Source organism: Triturus cristatus, chromosome 3_2, assembly GCF_964204655.1.
Source record: "Triturus cristatus chromosome 3_2, aTriCri1.1, whole genome shotgun sequence".
Classification (NCBI taxonomy): domain Eukaryota; kingdom Metazoa; phylum Chordata; class Amphibia; order Caudata; family Salamandridae; genus Triturus; species Triturus cristatus.
Window position 1 is genome coordinate 1,153,980,887 of NC_140584.1, and position 19,070 is coordinate 1,153,999,956.

The following is a 19,070-nucleotide window of genomic DNA, read 5'->3' on the forward strand; positions in this document are numbered from 1 at the left end:
CATTCGTACCCGGGTTTTACAGGATCGGAATCGGCACCCTAGTGTGGCAAGTGACAATCACCGATGGAAGATATGATATATTTACGTATCGGAACTTTTAACCAGTCTTCTTAATCCATTAGTCTGTTGTTGTGTCATTCACATTTGTCTTCCACTCACTACAGCATACAACATGGGGCAGTGGGTCAACCCAGTTCAGCTATTGGCTAACTTCACTGTGAGTGATGGCATTCTGCTCTTTCACAACAAGCACATCTGCACTCAAAGTAGCTCCCTTCAGTGCCAGGGACCAATATGATAATATCTGTTGTTTGAGGGAAAAAATATTTTTGATTTTAGCCAATCTTTCCTTTTTTGATATTGGTGAGGACCCAGTAGCCCCACCAACATTAATGTTTTCAAAAAACATGACAAAACAAGCATTGACAAACCTAGTGGGCTGGCATGAAATGCCACATTTATTGGTGTTGCCAATGCTTCTTTAATCCATGCTGTGGAGAAAAGCCTGAGTGAACCATAGTGCATTGTTATATAAAAATGTCTGTAGCTCATTAGCCAAAATGTTTCAAACGTTATCTTAAAGGCATAGGTGGTCAACGCAACAAAAACAAATGGGGGCATCCTACTTTAAGACAGTGCTTCAAGAGAAGCTGTGTGATTAATGCATTAATCGGAGAACTTGGGTCCATGCCTTCCATTGTAGATAGTGCACAGTGAAGATGTCACACACATGCCAAAGGCCATTTATCCAGTAACCACCCAGGATCAGCATCATGTGACAATCAGTAGGCATTAAAGTCTGCAATATAGTTGCCACATCCTAGGTGGTAGGTTAGAAGAAGGCAAAGATGTTTCTATTGGGCAGGGGGGAGGAGTTACCTACATATGACTCAAGAAACAGGAAGCATTTAAACTGGAGGTATGCATATTGGCTCATGTGGGAGAGAACCAAGTTCAGCAATCGCAATAACGTCTTTTCTAAATGTTGGCACTTTACGATGTGCAGATTGTATTCGAAATGTAGTGTAAGACTACAAAATAACACGAGACAGAGGACCAATACAATTATGGCCTAAAACCATGCCACCCCCCTTTAATTCTATGGGCCTGATTTCGAATTTGGTGAACTGGTTACTCCCTCGTAAATATGATAGATTTGGTATCCGCCTTATTACAAGTGTCATAGGATATAATGCTCTTATCATAAGAAGGACAGGATTTCCATCACATCTGCTAACATCTAAATCAGGCCCTATGTTAAGGCAGTATATTTCCTTGTGAGAACTTGGGTTTTGCTGTTAGATTGCCCTGGAAATAAACTGCTAAATGTTTTGCAAGCTGCTTTACCGTAGTAAGGTATTATTCCTTCAACTAACCCAAAGCAGGCGCCCACTTTTCTTCAGTTCAAGAGAGTATCCCAGAGCTCAATGAGTCTGACATCAAAGGGTTTTCTTAAGGCCTCATACTTGAACCCAGCACTCCTGAAATGTTTACCAATGTTCTCACTAGGGAGCTGGTAAAAGGAGCTCACACTCACCCAAGGTATTGGTTGAGGCTGTAGACTTTGGGCCTCATTTAAAGTTTGGTTAAGCAGAAGCTCCACCATAAATCAGGACCCCCCTCACCCGCCTCCAAAAAAAAGAAAGTCACAGCCTCCAAACTAATTAGAGCTGGAGAAATGCTTGATAAGATTGGTGGAGCCTCATCAGGCTCCGCTTTTATGAACCTTTGACCTGGCAGTCTGTTCCACAGGGACATTGTAGCACCTGTTGCAAGTGGGGGTCACTGTCCATCTGAGGTGGGTTCCCAGTATAAGGGAGTTCTTAGTGTGCTGTGAAGCTTATGCTACAGGATCTGCTTATTTGTGCTCTGTTGTTGTATGGGGACTGGAAGAATCAATAAAGTTGCCTTGATGTAGACAAATTCCTTTTTTATTCCCTATTTTCCAAGTTTATGTCTATCGTTCAAGGCAGGCATGGCCGATACAGGCAAGGCATGCAAGTCATGTAAGGCATATAAGATATATCAGCAGCAAAAATGAAGAATAGCTTTCATGCCTATGGAGAAACCTACCTACACATTGGCAGTGTTTAATTTTTGTATTTAAAAAATAAACACCTGGTTCAGAGTTTATTTTCTCAATAGAAAACCATTTGGCACGTGCTCAACAAACCCTTGCCGTGAAGGGAGCAGTGGTGGCTTCATTCACAGCACAGAGATCTCCATCAGGGAGGTGGAGCTCTCTCAGTAGGGCACACGATCTCCCACCATGGTGGCAAAGTCCTTGGCCTCCAACTATATGGGAACTTCTGGGTCATCCACCAGTGTCTAAATGGAACCCTATATCTCCTCTTCCTTTTTCAAGGTTACTCTTAGCTAGTTTAATGATAGGGAGCTGAGCTGCAACAGTAGATCTAAAATAAAGTTGTATTTTGGGACTATAGAAGGGGAAGTGCTGAGCGTTCAGCGAATGTTGTAAATCCAGATGGTGACCTTTCAAATTTGGGTCTTAAAAATGATCTCTTCCCAATCCTCTAAGGTAAGGTTTATGAACATTTAGGAGATGGGAGAGAAAACACACTGGTCAATGCACAGATTAAAGTTTTCAAGTAATGAGGTTGATTGATTTATCAATGTTCATGGAAGGCTGATCCAGATAGAGGTGGTCTGTATACCTCAAAGAACCAGCACTTATGTAAAATGTCAGTTGTGCAGATGCTTTTGATGGACAAGGCTAGATTCTCAAAAACCCTTTGCCACACCCCTTCTTCTTTCCTATGCTCTATCAACAGGTCATATTTCTTAGTAGTCGTAGGTCATTGAGTTTAAGGGTCAAGCTTTCTATTTTACTGAGTTGCTGTATGGGTGCAGAACATTGTCTGTGATCTCTAGCCTTTCTCTCCTGCTGCACCAACAAATACACACACCACATATACCTGGATCTTGCCATTCTTTCCTCTTCACTGTCTCAGTGCATAAAAGACAGTGCATCTCTTTGCAGTGTTATGTCAACACATGGCTAGTCTGCTGTTTCCATAGAGGAAACAGATTTTCAATTGATAGTGATGGAATGTCATAGTCAAGAACCCTTGACTGAGAAGTATTGGTCAATAGCATAAAGTGTTTATTGCCTGAAACTTAGAATGCTTGGACTCTAGAAATATGTTTTTTCTGCACAATCGGGGTCCAAATAGGCATCCCAGAAAGAAGAAGCATGATTCTTAAAAACGACACTGGGTTTTAAAGAAGATCTTTTTTGGACCAGCAGCAAATGGGGAGATCGAAGCTTGGCTGACGTATGATAAATGGCTATTAGATCAAAAAGGACTCTGTCTGCTCTGTTCGGAAAGTGTTGCTGTTTATTTATGGAAAATTCAGGAAGACCAAGATTTAATCCATTAAAGCAGGACGTGCTTATCTCTATTTCCGTTGTGTCTCACTTTTGTGCTCTTTTCAAATCACACCTTTCATGGTATCATTTAAGTTTACAGGAATGAGCATTCATTTTATTGCAGATGAGCTTTAATCTACAATCTCCTAATTGTTGAAAGGTTCCAGGCAACCATATTACATTTATTCATTGACTTCTGATCCCTCCACAGGCAAAGTGAAGCAATTTAGACCTTTCTCTCCTGTGCAGACAGCAAATGATGGGCCTGTGCTCTTTTGTGGTGCTCACTCATTGCATCTTTGGCCTTCATTTATCTTTGTGAAAAGCCTCCATAAGCACAGCTGACATCTGCGTACTTTATCATATTTTGCCAGGATGCACAGCAGGTGTCACGGATGTATGTCGTTACAACGCACACTTTTACAACGCATGCACTTACAACGCATTTTTTAAAACGCAACATCCACTACAACGCATTCCATTACATAGCATGACACTACAACGCATGTTTAAAAACTACCTTTACAACGCATTCCATTACATCGCATACTACCTTTACAACGCATACCATTACAACGCATAGTATAGGGGTAAAAATTACTATTCTAACTCCAGGGGGTGCAACAGTAGGGTAAGTGTTGGATTGCGCCGTAATGGTATGCGTTGTAAAGGTAGTATACGATGTAATGGAATGCGTTGTAAGGGTAGTTTTTAAACATGCGTTGTAGTGTCATGCTATGTAATGGAATGCGTTGTAATGGATGTTGCGTTGTAAAAATTTTGTTGTAAGTGTAGTGCGTTGTAACAGTTGCGTTGTAAAGGTTGTTCACCGGTGTCACAGGTGCAATGCCACCGCAATTTGCAGAATGATTACAGTAACATTAGCTCATGTTTGCCGCTGCCTATGCTTGTTGGTTTTCTTGCTATAGCTCCACAGAATGAAAAGGTGGAAGCGGATCTGTGGCTTGAGGAGTGAAGTCAGAGCGCGTTGAACTCAGCTCAAGGTCCTGTGGGGTATGCTGTTTAAAAGGATGCAGAGCCCTCATCCAAGGGTCATACTTCATCATTGGGTTTCTTCTCCCCATCTCAGTGCTGACTGGTGTCTGAGGGGTTCTCAGTGCTAGGGAGCTCTGAGTGTGTTGGGAAGCAATTGTCTGCTTGTTCGTGCTCTCTTGTTGTAGATTGGACTGAAAACATCTATAAAGTTTCCCTCATGTAGGCACATTCCTTCTTTATTTGCCTCTATTTGCAAAGTAAAAAGACAAGAGGGTGAACGATGACCCCTTTGTGTCTGTAGTGTTGACATCATTCTCACCTCCGTTCAGCCCGACAGTGTCACGGGCAGTTCTTCAGGGCTGTGTCCCTACAGCCTAAGTCCTCCCTGCCTACCTTTTTATCTAGATAGGAACTCAAAATCAAAGCTTTGGAGTTTTTACTTATTTTTCTTAACCACACTTTCAGTGTCTGCAACAGAGATTCACAGAAACAGCACAAAATATCTGTTTTGAAAAGATGGGTTCATTGGCATGGGCTGAAAGCTTTTACCTGGGAGTGTAAATCTGTAGACACATTACGTTCATTCATTCCCAACACAAAGCTAAGAGTTGAATGGAGGCTAATTCTGGTTAACTCCAGGTATCTTGGAATTGTGATACTTGTATCGAAAGAGGATTATGGAGACAAACAAGAACAGGGCACAGTGCCATTGCCTGTAAAGCTCACATGATATTCGACACCCAACCTCCCTACAGAGGACTGCTAATGTCTGTTTGCTCCTCTGTTTTGGATCTGTTGGACTTGCTCCTTGGGCTGGGTGCTGGTCCCCAAGGACACAAGATGACTGGTCCCGTCATGCATCCAAACACCCTCCAGCATCTCCTTGTGTACGCCTTAGCATTAAGCAATGGATTATTAAATCAGGAAGCAGACAGAATAGGTCTTATAGAGAGGACAGGACCCCGCTGGTCACACTGGTCAGCAGCCTGAACTGTTCAAAGATGTTCTTTGAAGCAAGCAACCTAGATTTCCACCACAGGAAATGACTGGGTAGAAGGGAAGGCAGAAACTGTGCGTACATAGCTCTCTTCAGACTTCTACTTTAGATGGAAACTCATGTATTTGGGACAGCAAAGGGCAGGAAAACCAGGGGGGAAGTATGCAGAGTCACTACTCAAGGGCAGAGTTGTGTCTGTTATTTAGGGAGACTATAGGAGTAGGCATGGGATACTTGTGCATAGATTGCAGAACAATGGAAGAGGGTATACTAGGGGATGTGTGAAAGAAAATGCACCCTTATATTCTAGGGATTGGAACAGGTATCCGGCCAAGAAGAAGATCATGCACAAGCATTGGCGCTCCAAGGACGCAGCGCAGGATACAATGCACAACACCTAATGGCACGTGGCGTACAAATGCAACTAGGGGCTGGTGGAGATTTTCAACTAGACGCGTAATGAAACAGTTTAATGTAAAGTGTGCTATAATAGTGATAGCACACGTTCCGTCACTCACTCATCATTCGCTCGCTCACTCACTCACTCCCTCCCTCACTCACTCAGTCACCCACTCACAAAAGATAGATTGCTTTTCACAGATACAAAGACGACGCCAAACAAACATGTCATGCTTGCAAACAGAAATACAATTTATTTTGAAGAATTGCAGGAACAAGTAGGTTCGGCATAATAACGCCCAGCTCTTTTGCTAAACTAGATACAAGTAAGCCCTTGAAGCTGTAGGTGAGATCATATAGTCTGCTGGACACAGGCGCTGACCCCAACCCTCCTGGCTGCCCTTCAAGTTTGGCTATGTCTATCCTGGTAGAAGCTGCAGAGTCAGAACACTCACCAAGGTCTAGAACTGAAATTGAAGGTCTAAGCAGAAATGGAAAAGAAGTTGGAAGAGTCTTAGGCATTCTCAGTTAGAGGCGTGGTAGATGGACTGGGTTTTCCCCACCCCCGGAGTTACCGATACCAGGGGAACGGCTAATCTCCACGGGTGGGGAAAATCTTATCCATTACAAGTGGAACTCTGAGGATCCACTAAGAAATGTGGAATTACGAGGGGAATTAATAGTTCTCGTCAGGTTCTCCTGGACTACCCTCATTTTGGGCCAGACTTTCACCTGTAGATTTTGGCTGCCTTCAGCTGCCAAGTACCTAGGTGAAAGGAGGTCTAAGATGCTCCCATAGATCTCATAATTCCCATGCGACTAGTAACCGCTGCTACAATTTATAGGCCTACTCCGAACGAGGGCCTTAATGGTTTAAATTGTACAACTTTTAACTAGGATTTGTTAAAAACATAATTTTTGTGAGACAATGGAAAAGGTACACACTTTGGCACTTTAAGAAATTAGGAATGATTAATTCCCAAAGCCTTAGCTTGGCTGTGAAATGTTCATGGGAAAAAATATTTGGCTATATAATATTACCCCTGAAATATTTATTTTTGTGGCAATTGAGTATGAAGCCAAAAAGTAGGTGCAGCTTTTGTTTTTCTCTTACAAGAAAACGTCTATTAGTGGAATGTCTGGTATTTTTGAGACACATCAAACTATAAGGTTCATAAAGTTTTAGGAACAATTACTTGAAGTTGGGATAGACCAAGATTCAGGAGTTGAGCAGCCCAAAGACAGCTGATGCTGGACAATTTCTGCCAACCTGTCATCATCTAAGAAAGAGAGATAAATAAAGAGAGACAGAGAGAGTCTGACTGGATAGCTAAGAGGAACTTGGGATAAATGCACAGCAGGTATGCTGTGCATTAATTAAAGGAAGCAGAGAGAAGAGAAAAGAGGGAAGTGGTTGTAACCTATTTATTGAACTTTTTTTCATGGCCATCTATGACTATGTTTTTCGCTCCTCCAGTTTTTGGAATAAAATCACCAGCTTTGCAATCACAAAGTAGACAAAGTGTTTACTTTGACATTGCACAGTTTCCAGCTTTGTACACCCTAATCTTGGATTGTACCTTTCTATAGCAGGGCTTGCAGGGAAGGCACTAAGGCTTAGCAGTGTAGACAGCGGTGTAAATAGCGCGGAAAAGGGTTCTAAATCTGGGCCTTCTACCTCTCTAGATATAGGCAAATGACCTTAGTTATTACATCTGAGGAGTCCGCAGGGTCAAAGGCGGCCATTTTACTTTCCGAGGTTACATTGGTACTACTGTCTCCTTCCCGTTTTCCGAGATCACTTATCCATCAATCACCTCTCGAACTATTGTCTGGACCTTCCTTGTTTTCTGTTGACCTAGAAAAATAAAAGATAGTGCATGAGACCTGAAGAACGTCATATTTAATAATAATTGCTTATCTCCTTTAATACAGATTTCGGTATGCAAATCTGAGTCATAAATGGTAGACCATCATGCACTGCTCTGGGGATGCCAAGTTAGCTGTTTTGCTGAACGCCTTTGGAACAGTGGTGATCTGAAATTGTACTACATGATATTTTCGAATATTGTTTCCATGCACCCTGGCATTGCACACTGCATGTTTTTTTTTTGTTTTTTTTAAATAAGAGGGACACTGCAATAGAGACAGGCTTCACGTGAGGGCTATGATGTATAGCAAGTTTACAGAAGGGGTTAGAAAAACACAGGACATATGAAATATACCGAAAGATTTATTTAGTCCAACTCAATATTGCTCTGCGGCTTTCACTCCCTCGAGGCAATTTATTTTATAGAACAACAATAATATGAAAATGCACCTAATCACTCATCCCCTCATTTGGAAAATGTGGCTAAATACTATTTCCGAACAGAACCGCCATTGGCCAATAGGTAGAATTTCCAAGGGAGATCGTGTAAGATTTCTCATCACATCCAGATGGGTCGCAGCCTTGCCTGATATGTGACATTGAAGCTAAGGTGACCTTTGGTATAAATTGGCCTCAAGGGGAACATCCTAAAGGCTACTGTGTTAAATGAATATTCTTTTGTGTGGCTGAGAAAATGGCATCTGTCCTGGACTTACAGACATGACAGTGGTCTCAAATTCAATATAATTTCAATCAAACCAGACAGGCTCGGAGAGCGCTTCGACCACGTCTTGCAGGCATGAATGAATGATATGAGATGATCAATGGGAGAGGCATTGTCCGCTGTCCAAACACAGGTTTGATGATCACCTCTACATTTTGGAGGTAAAGCTGGAGAAAATTCAAGTCTTACATTCGGATTTCTGGTCTGCTTACATCTTCAAGAAACAGAGCAACCATTCATGGTTAAACTTGGCTTCATGTAGGACATTTTGAGCAGTTCTTGGCCTTATCCCTTACAATAGCCAGTTGCAGGAAACAAACATGGGTCAAAGGAAGCTGCAAACAGGCAGCCTTTGGGAATATGAAGTTTGACTGTCATAAAAGAAAACTCACCTTGGCTTTGTGCCTGGAATCTCTATTGTGACCTCGACTGTGAACTCGGGAAAGCCCTGCAAAAAATGAATCTAAATTTACAAGCATGACCTTTTTGCAGTAGTGTTAGACTGCCAATGGTAGAACATGTCCAGCATGGCTCAAGTGATATACACACCTGGACACAGATTTAAGCACTTGACTGTGCATAGAAATTACATATTAATATTAAAAATTTCATATTACCATACAAGTATGGTTTTTCACATGTAGCAGCAGAGAATAATGACGTTTGCTCTTTAGATTACGTAATAAATGATTATGCTCCCCTTTTCAAGCACTCCAGTCGTGAGATACCATTTCACACTAGAGATCCTTACCTCACTGCCCAAATATTGAATGGAACTTTCTTGCTGAATGTTTTGATCTATCAGCATTTTAAAAATTGATCAACTGGGAAATTGTTTTTTTCAGCATTTCAATGATTATAATGAAATGGGAACCTTCTACTTCATAATCCACCACTTGTTATAAGCAAACCAGCACTGTGCTGATAGAGGGCAACACGTCTATTTGCCCTATATTGTTAGAAGTAAACAGCGCAATGATGAGTTGCTCATCGACTTACGCGCCATCTTCGTCCAGGAGCCGTTGGTAGGTCTCGATCTCCTTCTCCAGCAGGGTCTTGACATCCAGGAGGTCTTCGTAGTCTGCACACTGGTTGGAGGTCTCACACCGGATGGCGACTAGCTGCTCTTCCACTGCGCTGATCTGGACTTGGAGCTGGGAGAGCTGCAGGCAGTAGCGTCCTTCTGTTTCTGCAAGGGTCTCTTCAAGGGATTTTTTCTGTTGACAAAAGAACAAAGAATGAAAAAAAAGAACAAAAATTACAAGGAAATGTATGGCATGGCAACGGATAACAAGGACTGGAAAGAGAGGCACAACCAATGTCAAGGCACAACACAAACAGGCTCTTTAAGACCCCACGGTGGGCCTTCGCTCTTTACAAGTCAGCACAGCCATGGCCTCCTCACCCTTTACAGTGGACTGCCAGCTGTATTTAGAACGGGAAACAACCTTTACAATGCAGTCATTACATCGCACTACATTTACAACGCAGTCATTACATCGCAACATCTTTACAACGCATGTCACTACAACGCAGCCATTACATTGCATGTCACTACAACGCATGACACTACAATGCATGTCACTATAATGCAGGCATTACATCGCATGTCATTACAATGCATACCATTACAACGCATAGTACCCCTACACTATCCAACACTTACCCTACTGTTGCACCTCCTGGAGTTAGAATAGTAATTTTTACCCCCACACTATCCAACACTTACCCTACTGTTGCACCCCCTGGAGTTAGAATAGTAATTTTTACCCCTGCACTATCCAACACTTACCCTCCTGTTGCACCCCCTGAAGATAGAATAGTAATTTTTACCCTTACACTATTCAACACTTACCCTACTGTTGCAACCCCTGGAGTTAGAATAGTTATTTTTACCCCTACACTATCCAACACTTACCCTACTGTTGCACCCCCTGGAGTTAGAATAGTAATTTTTAACTCTACACTATCCAACACTTACCTTAAATGCAATGTAATGGTATGTGTTGTAATGGTATGTGTTGTAAAGGTATAAAGCAACGTAATGCGTTGTAAATGTAGTTTAAAAAAATTAGTTATAGTGGCATGCGATGTAAATGCATGTGTTGTCAAGGATGTTGCGATGTAAAAACTGTGATGTAAAGGCATGCGTTATAAATGTAAGCGTTGTAACGTCATACATTCATTTAGAACAGCTGACCGGGTGCATTGGTTGTTGCGGCTACTTAGCAATTTTTTTACTTTTAAAGAATAAACTCCCCAAACTGGGAACTTCCTCTTGCAAAACTACAAATAACAATGGTCTGATATACAGGGAGCATTTTCCTATGCCTGGGAGCTATTGTGACATTTCCCTGCCAGAGAATGACTCACCTGGTGGTTCCAAACACGTAATTCTAGTGGCAGCCACCTGCTCTAAATAGGTTGGGTAACTATGACCCTATTTTCCTCTGGAGGATGTGTCATCAGGTCTAAGGTTTCAAACTACAGAGGCAGCTGATGCTCCTCAGTCAGAAACCCTGTGGTTTCTACACATCTAAATGGGGTGCAGCAACAACAATTACAATGGGGTAGGAGTACCGCCATTTACAATAGTGCTCCCACTTCTGCAAACTTCAAATGAGCCCCAAAAAAGTCAAAGACCAAGGCAAAGATAAATAAAAACCCAGATTGCTAAGGTGGAACCAGGAATATCATAGGAGTCACAGGAAAGTCAAGAAGTTGAAGGAATAACTGTGAGGGGCAACAGACAGCAAGGCAGAATAAAGGAGGCATGGACAATCTAGGAATGCAGAGGCACAACAAAGGAAAAGGACAGCCAAAGACAATCAAGCAATGGCAAAGAATTAAAACCCACATTTGAGCCCTTCAGCCATTTAAATAATGTAGAGGGAGCAAAGAATGTATGGAGAAGCTATGTGGGGAACAAGATATTTTGAAAGATAGAAAAAAATACGTGTTGGTGGTTTAGGCAGGAGTAGACAGACAGGCCTACTAAAATTGATTGTGCTGGTCAATTCTTTTTAGAGGACTATTTAATTTTCCAGTGAAGTCAGGAAATTTCATTCAAGCCATTATTTTTAAATATGAAATATAGGTTGAAAAAGCAAAACGTTCTTGCCCAATGCGTCCCCCTTAAAATTCCACCTTATCGATGCCAAGTAGTCATAGGGGCTGGTTACGACTTTTGAGCAGTCATGCCGGCTCTCCACCGGCACAGCTGCTCCAAAGGAGCGAAAGGACCTCGGACCTGATTACAAGTTCAACTCGTGCAGGTGTACAGTCCTTTTGCCTTTCCCTCGGTGGTGCCAGAAAAACAGGCACTGTAATGGGTAAAAATGTTCCAATACAGCAAGGACTGTGAAGTCCATGCTGTGCTAGAAATGGGGGTGCAAGCAGACGGGGCAAGCAGATGGGGGGGGGGGCGCTTGTTTTGTCCCCCTGAATGCATCCCCATGGTGGGGAGAATGGGGGCCCTGTAAGTCCCCCTTTTATGTTCCCACTGCCAGTCTTTTCATGGCGGACTTGTGCCCATGAAAAGGCTGGCGGTCGGAAAACTCGTTATATGCTTGGCGGGAACGCACCACTTCTGCTCAGCATATTGCATAGCCCCTCCACATGCTACCACCAAGGAACGGCGGTTCCCTGGTGCAGAAGACGGTCCACCGCCGGAACAACTCGGAGCATCGTAATCCGGCAGACTGTGAAAGTGGTAAGTCCGCTGCACTGGTAATCAGGCCCATAGCTCAGACATTACCAGGGGTAGCAGTCGCGTACCATGGCCAAGGCTGCCCTCAGCTCTATCTCCAAGGCTTGGAGGCTGCGCTTGAGGTCACAGATCTCACTCCTGCCTGAATGCATCTGGTCGCTGCCACAGTTCATTTCTTTGTTCAGGTCCTTGCACTGGGGGACGAGACAAAAACGATAGAGAACATTAAAGTAATCCAAGAGCATGCAGACTTTTCTAAAGAAAACCTTCCTCCTTCATTTTTCTGTCACTGCTTTTACCGCTTCGTTGAATTTGCATTCGGCTTCTTTGCGGTTCTTGTCGGCCATGAGTTCATACCGTGTCCTCATATCATTCAGGAGCTTCAGCAGGTCGACTCCTGGAGCCGCGTTTATCTCCACACTCAGCTGTCCGCCTGCTGCCTGCTTTCCTTTCATCTCCTGGGCATTGGGACACAAAAAGTACAGCCTAATGACTCCTTTTGGTCCAGCATGAGCCTAGCCCAGTCTGCGTGTTGTGGCATCAGTGATAGGCAAGAAAAATAGTTCGTGAATATGCTCGTAAAGGTTTTTAGTAGTGTGGGTTTTGTGTTTGTGAAAGGTGTCAGGCTGATTGCAAATTTCCAATTTATTCCTGAATTATGGTAAATTGAGTGCTTGTCTAATTTAGGAGGGGATACAATGATACATATCTGCAGTACAATATTGGTTAATTTGCGTCTTGACTAATTACTGATAACACTATATATTAATACATAGAAGAAAAATTCAATATTCAATGAAAAATGTAAACAAAGTTAAGACAATTCTTTGAAACAGAGAGCCTCATTTATGGGGTTTTTGCCATAGGGCAGCGCAGCAGGCCGGCAAACGAAAAAGGCAGGAATGCACCATATCTATCAGAACAATGCATTCCTGTCTTTTTCCCCTGCACCTGCGTTGCGGAGATGATTATTTTTGTGCAGGAAGGAGACCCTTCCTGCACAAAAACAATCACAAGAGGCTTTTTCCACTTTCTATGTGTGCTGAAGAATGCAGCACACAGAGAAAGGAAACCCGAGGAGAAATAAAGATATTTCGCTGTGTTGTACCTCCCTTAGGTTTTTGGTGCTGCCTCAGATTTACGATTTCTCATAAATCAGGGAGAGTATCAAAAGCCATGGATGTTCCTGGGAACGCCCCCAGAAAAAAACATTGCACTCCCCTTTAAAGCATTAAAGGGGATGATATTTACGAGGCAGCATTAGGCCAAAAAAGTGGCTTAGTGCTGCCACGTAAATATGGAGCAGGCTCCTGCATCACGGAAAGTCAGAAAAAGCGACGTTCCTGCGGTACAAGGGAGGCTTATGTACAAGCCCCATGCAGCAAATTTTTGCCACCTAAGCTTCACTTTTGTGACGTTCCTGAGGCACACAGTGCAGGCCCATATCTACGAGGCCCCAGAAAGCCACCCAGCATGGCTTTTCATGGCCTCGCAGATACGGTGTGAGACAATGCAGCGCAAGTCACTGCATTGCCTCACACTGCGCCTGGGAGGTCTGCCATGGGTGTTGTAGTGGGTGTTCCCACTCGACGCCCAAGGTATTTGACACATTCCCAGATTTACAACGTAGCGTAAATCTGGGAATGCATCAAAACCATAGGCCTCGCCAGGGCAGGGGCAACAATTGTTTTTGTGAAGGAAGGTGTCCCTTCCCACACAAAAACAACTGGACTTCAATGCAGGCAGCCTTGTGCCATGGCGCTAGGATGTCTGTATAAGCGCAAAGCTGTCTAAACAGCGCCAGTGCAAAGAAAAGGACAGGGATGCATAGTATTGCTGTAAATACAACACATCCCTGCACTTTCCGTATGCTGGCGCAAGCCGGCGTGCGGCACGGCATTTCATCATTTTGTTCTAAATGTGCCCCTGAATGATCGTAGCAGCCTTTCTCACAGACACCGACGCACAGCTGGCTTTGGCACCGCAGTTCGCCCTGAACATCAGGTACAAGATATAACTTTGCATTTCTTCTTAAAGAATACCAGGGCATGAAGGAGGAGAGTTGGGTGTGCAAAATACCATTGCTTGGGTAGGGCAAATAACTGCATCTGTTCTAAGACTTCAGGTCTCAGAAAAGATGCAGACTTTTCCAGACAGGAGGGTGCCTATAAACCCCTGGCAGGACTGAGGCAGAGTGAGACACGTCTTGTTGCAGGGTAATGAACGCCTCATCCCTAGCCTATTTTCTATGTGACGGTCCTGGTGATATATATTGGTTTCTCTATAAGCCAGTCTTGCACACTGGTATTGCATACTCACAGCGTGTAGCGATAGCACTCACAGACCCCAGCCTACCTCCTCGTGGTTCTTCTTGAGGGCGGCTAGCTCCTCACTCTGGCTTTCCTCCTGCACCTCCAGGCTTGATTTGTCCAGCCTCAGCTGATCCAGGACTTTATGAAGACCATTGACATCCGCCGCAACGCTAATGCGCAGGCGCTGCTCGTTCTCGAACCTGGAGCCAGAGATGGACAACACTGCTAGCACATTACCAAGCATATAACCAGGTGAAACTCTTAGCACCAAGCACATGTCATTAAAACATCACACACGTCCTTTTGCTTTCTAGCCATAAGTACACAAAGAAGTCCTATTAATCTAAATCGCCACAAGAAAAATATATTCTAGCAGAATCTTCTTGGGATTTGTTGTCATGTTTACAAAGTCTCTTACATTTTTTGAAACAATTTTTGCCATCTCTTACTCCGCCTACAACTATGTTCAACGTTGTTGCAAAGTATTGTTTTAGTCAGTGTAAAAATGTCACATTGATATTTTCTTACAGCCAGGTTTAATATTCACAGCTTCAAAAATTTGCTTATGTTAATTTATAAATGAAGCGTTTCTGCGAGAAAGGCTGTGCAGAGTAGCACGGCAGTAAATAAGGTCATCTAAGTTTCTTAAAATCAGAATTAAGTTGTCATCTGCTAGGCCGAAGTCTTAGGTCTTCATCCTCTTCAGACTCTACTGGCCCGATTGGCTCATTTTAGGTACCAAGCTTAAGACAGTCTTAATTAAGTCTGTCTCTCTAACGACAAGAATGACAAACCATCCTTTGTAAATTAGGACTGTCTTTCCTGGTTTAACCCCTTCAGTGCCCATGACGAGCTGGACTCGTCATGGGCTGCGGTGGCGCTGTGCCCATGACGAGTCCAGCTCGTCATGAACTCCGCCCGCTAATACAAAGCGCGGCACTGGGCGGGAAAAGGGGCGGGCATGCAAGGGGTTAAGACTGTCTTGTAGGCAAGGATCACTAAAAATCAATCCCTCTCCTCTCCTACATTGGCTGGAGCCCTACCTAAGCCCTTCCGCTGTGCAGATTCTCAGCAAGCAATGCTCTGCCTGTCTCTCACACCCTGATCACTACTCCCGCAGGATTCACAGGGGGGAATACTGCACCCAGAAAATACCAATTCCACCGTGTGTCGTATTTAATAGGTGTATCAAGGGGGAGGATAACAGTAATAATTGATGTTTTCCTCAATTCAGGGGTGTGTTTCCAGTTTTTCCCCAAGATAAACTTTGGCAGATTTTACATGGAGAGATCTATGCAGCAAAACCCATTTGGTGTGGAATTAGGTCTTGTTAAACAACTCGTTCCATAAGATAGACTCCATGGGGCATATCAACAAGGGCTTTATCTCTGCTTTTTTGGCTTTAAAAGCCAAAAAAGCAGAGATAAAACTAGCGCCCTATCAACAACAGGGTGCTAACACGCAAATTTGCATGTTAGCACCCTTTTACTCTACGCTTCCCCTTGCATCTCTAATGAGATGCAAAGGGGGCGTTTCAGAGTAAAATAATAGGAGAAATGTCGCTAAGCGACATTTCTCCTATTATCAAGAATGTCGCTAACCCTATTAGAGACAAAAAAAGCAGCGCTAACCGCGGTTAACGCTGCTTTTTTACGTCCGGTATTTTTCTGACTTAGCCATGATATCCTATGGAAGGAGGATATCATGGCTAAGTTTGTCTGTCCCTATCAACAAGCTAACGTGAGATTATCGCTGGGTTTCCAGCGATAATCTCACGTTAGCCACTTAGCGTGAGAATTTTTATCGCTATTGAGATAAGCGTTGCTAATAGCACGCTATCTCAGCGATAAAAATCAACGCTAGCCGGCGATAATTATCCTAGCGCTAAGTGCGCTTAGCGATAATTATCTCCGGTTGTTGTTGATATGCCCCATATATTCGTTGGACAGAGGAGTTGTTGAGGCAAGCGGGGATGGATGGTGCAATAAAATGAAACTACGTTACCTATACATTATAGTCCCGATATTGACAGTTTTTCTATTTTAAGCATATGGCATAGAGCAATCATGTGATCAGCTTTGCATCATATAATATTTGAGCATGTACCAAAAAATGGTTGTTTATCTCTCTAGGCAAAATATCATGTTGCTGCTGAACCATTCCCCCTTCTACCAATAAAAATTATGACGCATATGTATAAACCCCTATCGCCACTGGAACGTCACTTTTTGTGACGTTCTTGTGGGGATAGGGGCCTTGCCTTATGTACAAGGCAGCGTTAAGCCATTAAACATGGCTTAACGCTGCCTTGTACATAAGGCACCCTTTCACGCTATGTTTAGCGTGAAAGGGACATGCAGTGGGTTTTGCGGTGGGCATTCCACTGCAACAGCCATTGTATTTGATGCTGCCCCCTATGTACACTGGTGGCGTACATAGGAGACAGCGCCAAAATTAAGACCAGGAAAATCCTGGTCTGAAGTTGGCAAAATGAACCACTCCCAAGGCGTAGGACTCCATACCATCCCCGATATGACTGGCCCCATCCTTTCAGAAGGAAGTGAAGACTTACCTCTTCCAGCGACACCTGGTCGCAAAATAACACCTCACTACTGGTGTCTCTAAACAGCGCGTCTGCCCATAAAAATACTACTATCCTCCTTCTCAAACCAGGACTCTAAGATCATACTGCCTCCTTTACCTGCCATTGGCCTGCCTGTACAGCGTATCTCAACCCCAACGCACTCCGGCGCTTGATGGCTCCGTTTACAGTGTGCAAGTCTAATACATCCATACTTTACATGGTTTTGACAACTATGTGCACCCTGTCTCCCTCTGCTCTCCACCTCACATGCATTATTCCCCAAATCCTGCCTTTGGACTGTTCTCAAAACTTTTGCCCCATCTCTAATCCTTTCTCCTCATGCCCTCTATTGGCACTCATTTTTAGGGACTGGGATGTATTGTTCAGGATCATCAGACTTTGACCCAGAACAAGAGAGAGAAAGGAAAAAAAAATGGAAAGGAGGATGAGGAGGAAACAGTGACGGAGGGTGATAGCTGGGTTGAAAAAGAACATGAAATACTGAGTGTAGGGTGGTGGATGGTGGAGCCTGCCTTTCGGCAATGTTCCCACAGCAACACCCACCCTCCCCTTTTTGGCGTTCAGATTTTATATTTTAATTTTAAAATTGTGTCCGCTTATTTTTGTGGGCTATCCTCAGGTTTTATAAATGTTGCCAGTTTGACATTTCATCAGAACTTTTGTTTAACTTAGCTTCAAAATGATGACTTTCCTCTAGCTTAATTTTCTATGAGGAAACAAATGACCACCCCCCCCCCCCACCCCAACTCCCCCAAACTCACTTCATTTTGAAATCATCCAGTGCCAGCCTGGCATTGTCCACCTGCAGGATGGTCTTGGCGTTGTCAATGGAAGCAGCTATGATCTGGAAGACAATAGGACCAGCTGGACGTGATACTACATACCGCTGCACAACGCGCTCAACACTTTTCACACTAAATGCCGAGGTCTTTTCCACCAACGTACTGTTTAAAACACCAATAATTGTTTTTTTCATTAATTTTGAGAAGTAATGTCAATTCACATAGATTTATCAGAAGTTCACACCAATAATTGTTTTTTTCATTAATTTTGAGAAGTAATGTCAATTCACATAGATTTATCAGAAGTTCACACCAATAATTGTTTTTTTCATTAATTTTGAGAAGTAATGTCAATTCACATAGATTTATCAGAAGTTCAGGCGCTATGGCCGAATGATAGCCCACAAACAGCAAAAGAGCCCTGGCTCCTAATTTGCAGCCAAGTTTAGTGATCTTTGCCCTGTGGACATTTTAAGGCATTTAAAAGACAGGTTGGTCTGTCACTCGACCTTTCATTCCTACAGAAACGGTAAGAAAGGTCCATGGACGCAGACTCATGGATAAGCCAAGGGTAGCGGAAGTGACATCACATACACTTTGCCCACTGATGTCATGATAGGATTGGCCACTAGTGCTACACTTGGCCCTCACCAGTCTCTTATCTGCTGCTTTGGAGCTACGGTAAGGGTAAATAATGAGAACTGCAGAAGCAAACAGGGCCCTAAGAGCCCGCCTCCATTCATGACTCCTGAGATCAGACGTAGCAAGGACTGCACCACGTAAACCAAAGATGGAGCCGCTGCTGACCATGGATGGATATCACAGATTGACGTCTATGGCAAAAAAAAATCCGAAAGGAAGAGCTATCTTATGAAAGCGAGTTCCTAAGCGAATAGCTTTGGAAAACACAAATGACATTCTCCATAAATTCTACAGGCCCTGACACTACCTCACTCATCACATACATTTCAAAACAAGGCATTCTTTCCTGGAAGAGCAGGCCTTTCCCAACACAAGCAATAGTTCATCAAAGATGTGTACAGTAAGGATGCTTTCAACACAACCGCACATTTGTTTTAAATTGTTAGTTTACTCCTTCTGGAGGCTAGTTTACAAACGCAGCGCCTAGAGGTAATTACATCTGTAGTGTGTTCCACAAATGAGCCTAATCACTGGCGACATCAAGGCGGGCACTTTTAATGATGTTGTAAATGAGGGTGTGGCGCGATGTGCCACACTTTCTTACAGCCATCAGATATTGTTTTTGTGTGGCGTGGAAGACAAA

General features: G+C 43.4%; 1 protein-coding gene across 1 annotated transcript in view; it reads right to left on the bottom strand.

Annotated features, from left to right (window-relative positions):
• Nucleotides 1–6,011: 6,011 nt before the first annotated feature.
• The window catches only part of LOC146859298 (keratin, type I cytoskeletal 17-like), a 14,061-nt gene continuing 1,002 nt past the window's right edge, over nucleotides 6,012–19,070 (bottom strand). The window contains exons 2-8 of the mRNA XM_085649969.1: nucleotides 17,765–17,847; nucleotides 14,442–14,598; nucleotides 12,386–12,544; nucleotides 12,155–12,280; nucleotides 9,377–9,594; nucleotides 8,770–8,825; nucleotides 6,012–7,641 (exon numbers count right to left, since the gene is read on the bottom strand). Coding sequence (XP_085506095.1) covers nucleotides 8,792–8,825; nucleotides 9,377–9,594; nucleotides 12,155–12,280; nucleotides 12,386–12,544; nucleotides 14,442–14,598; nucleotides 17,765–17,847 — 777 coding nt within the window. The 3' untranslated portion in view covers nucleotides 6,012–7,641; nucleotides 8,770–8,791. The remainder of the gene's footprint in view (nucleotides 7,642–8,769; nucleotides 8,826–9,376; nucleotides 9,595–12,154; nucleotides 12,281–12,385; nucleotides 12,545–14,441; nucleotides 14,599–17,764; nucleotides 17,848–19,070) is intronic.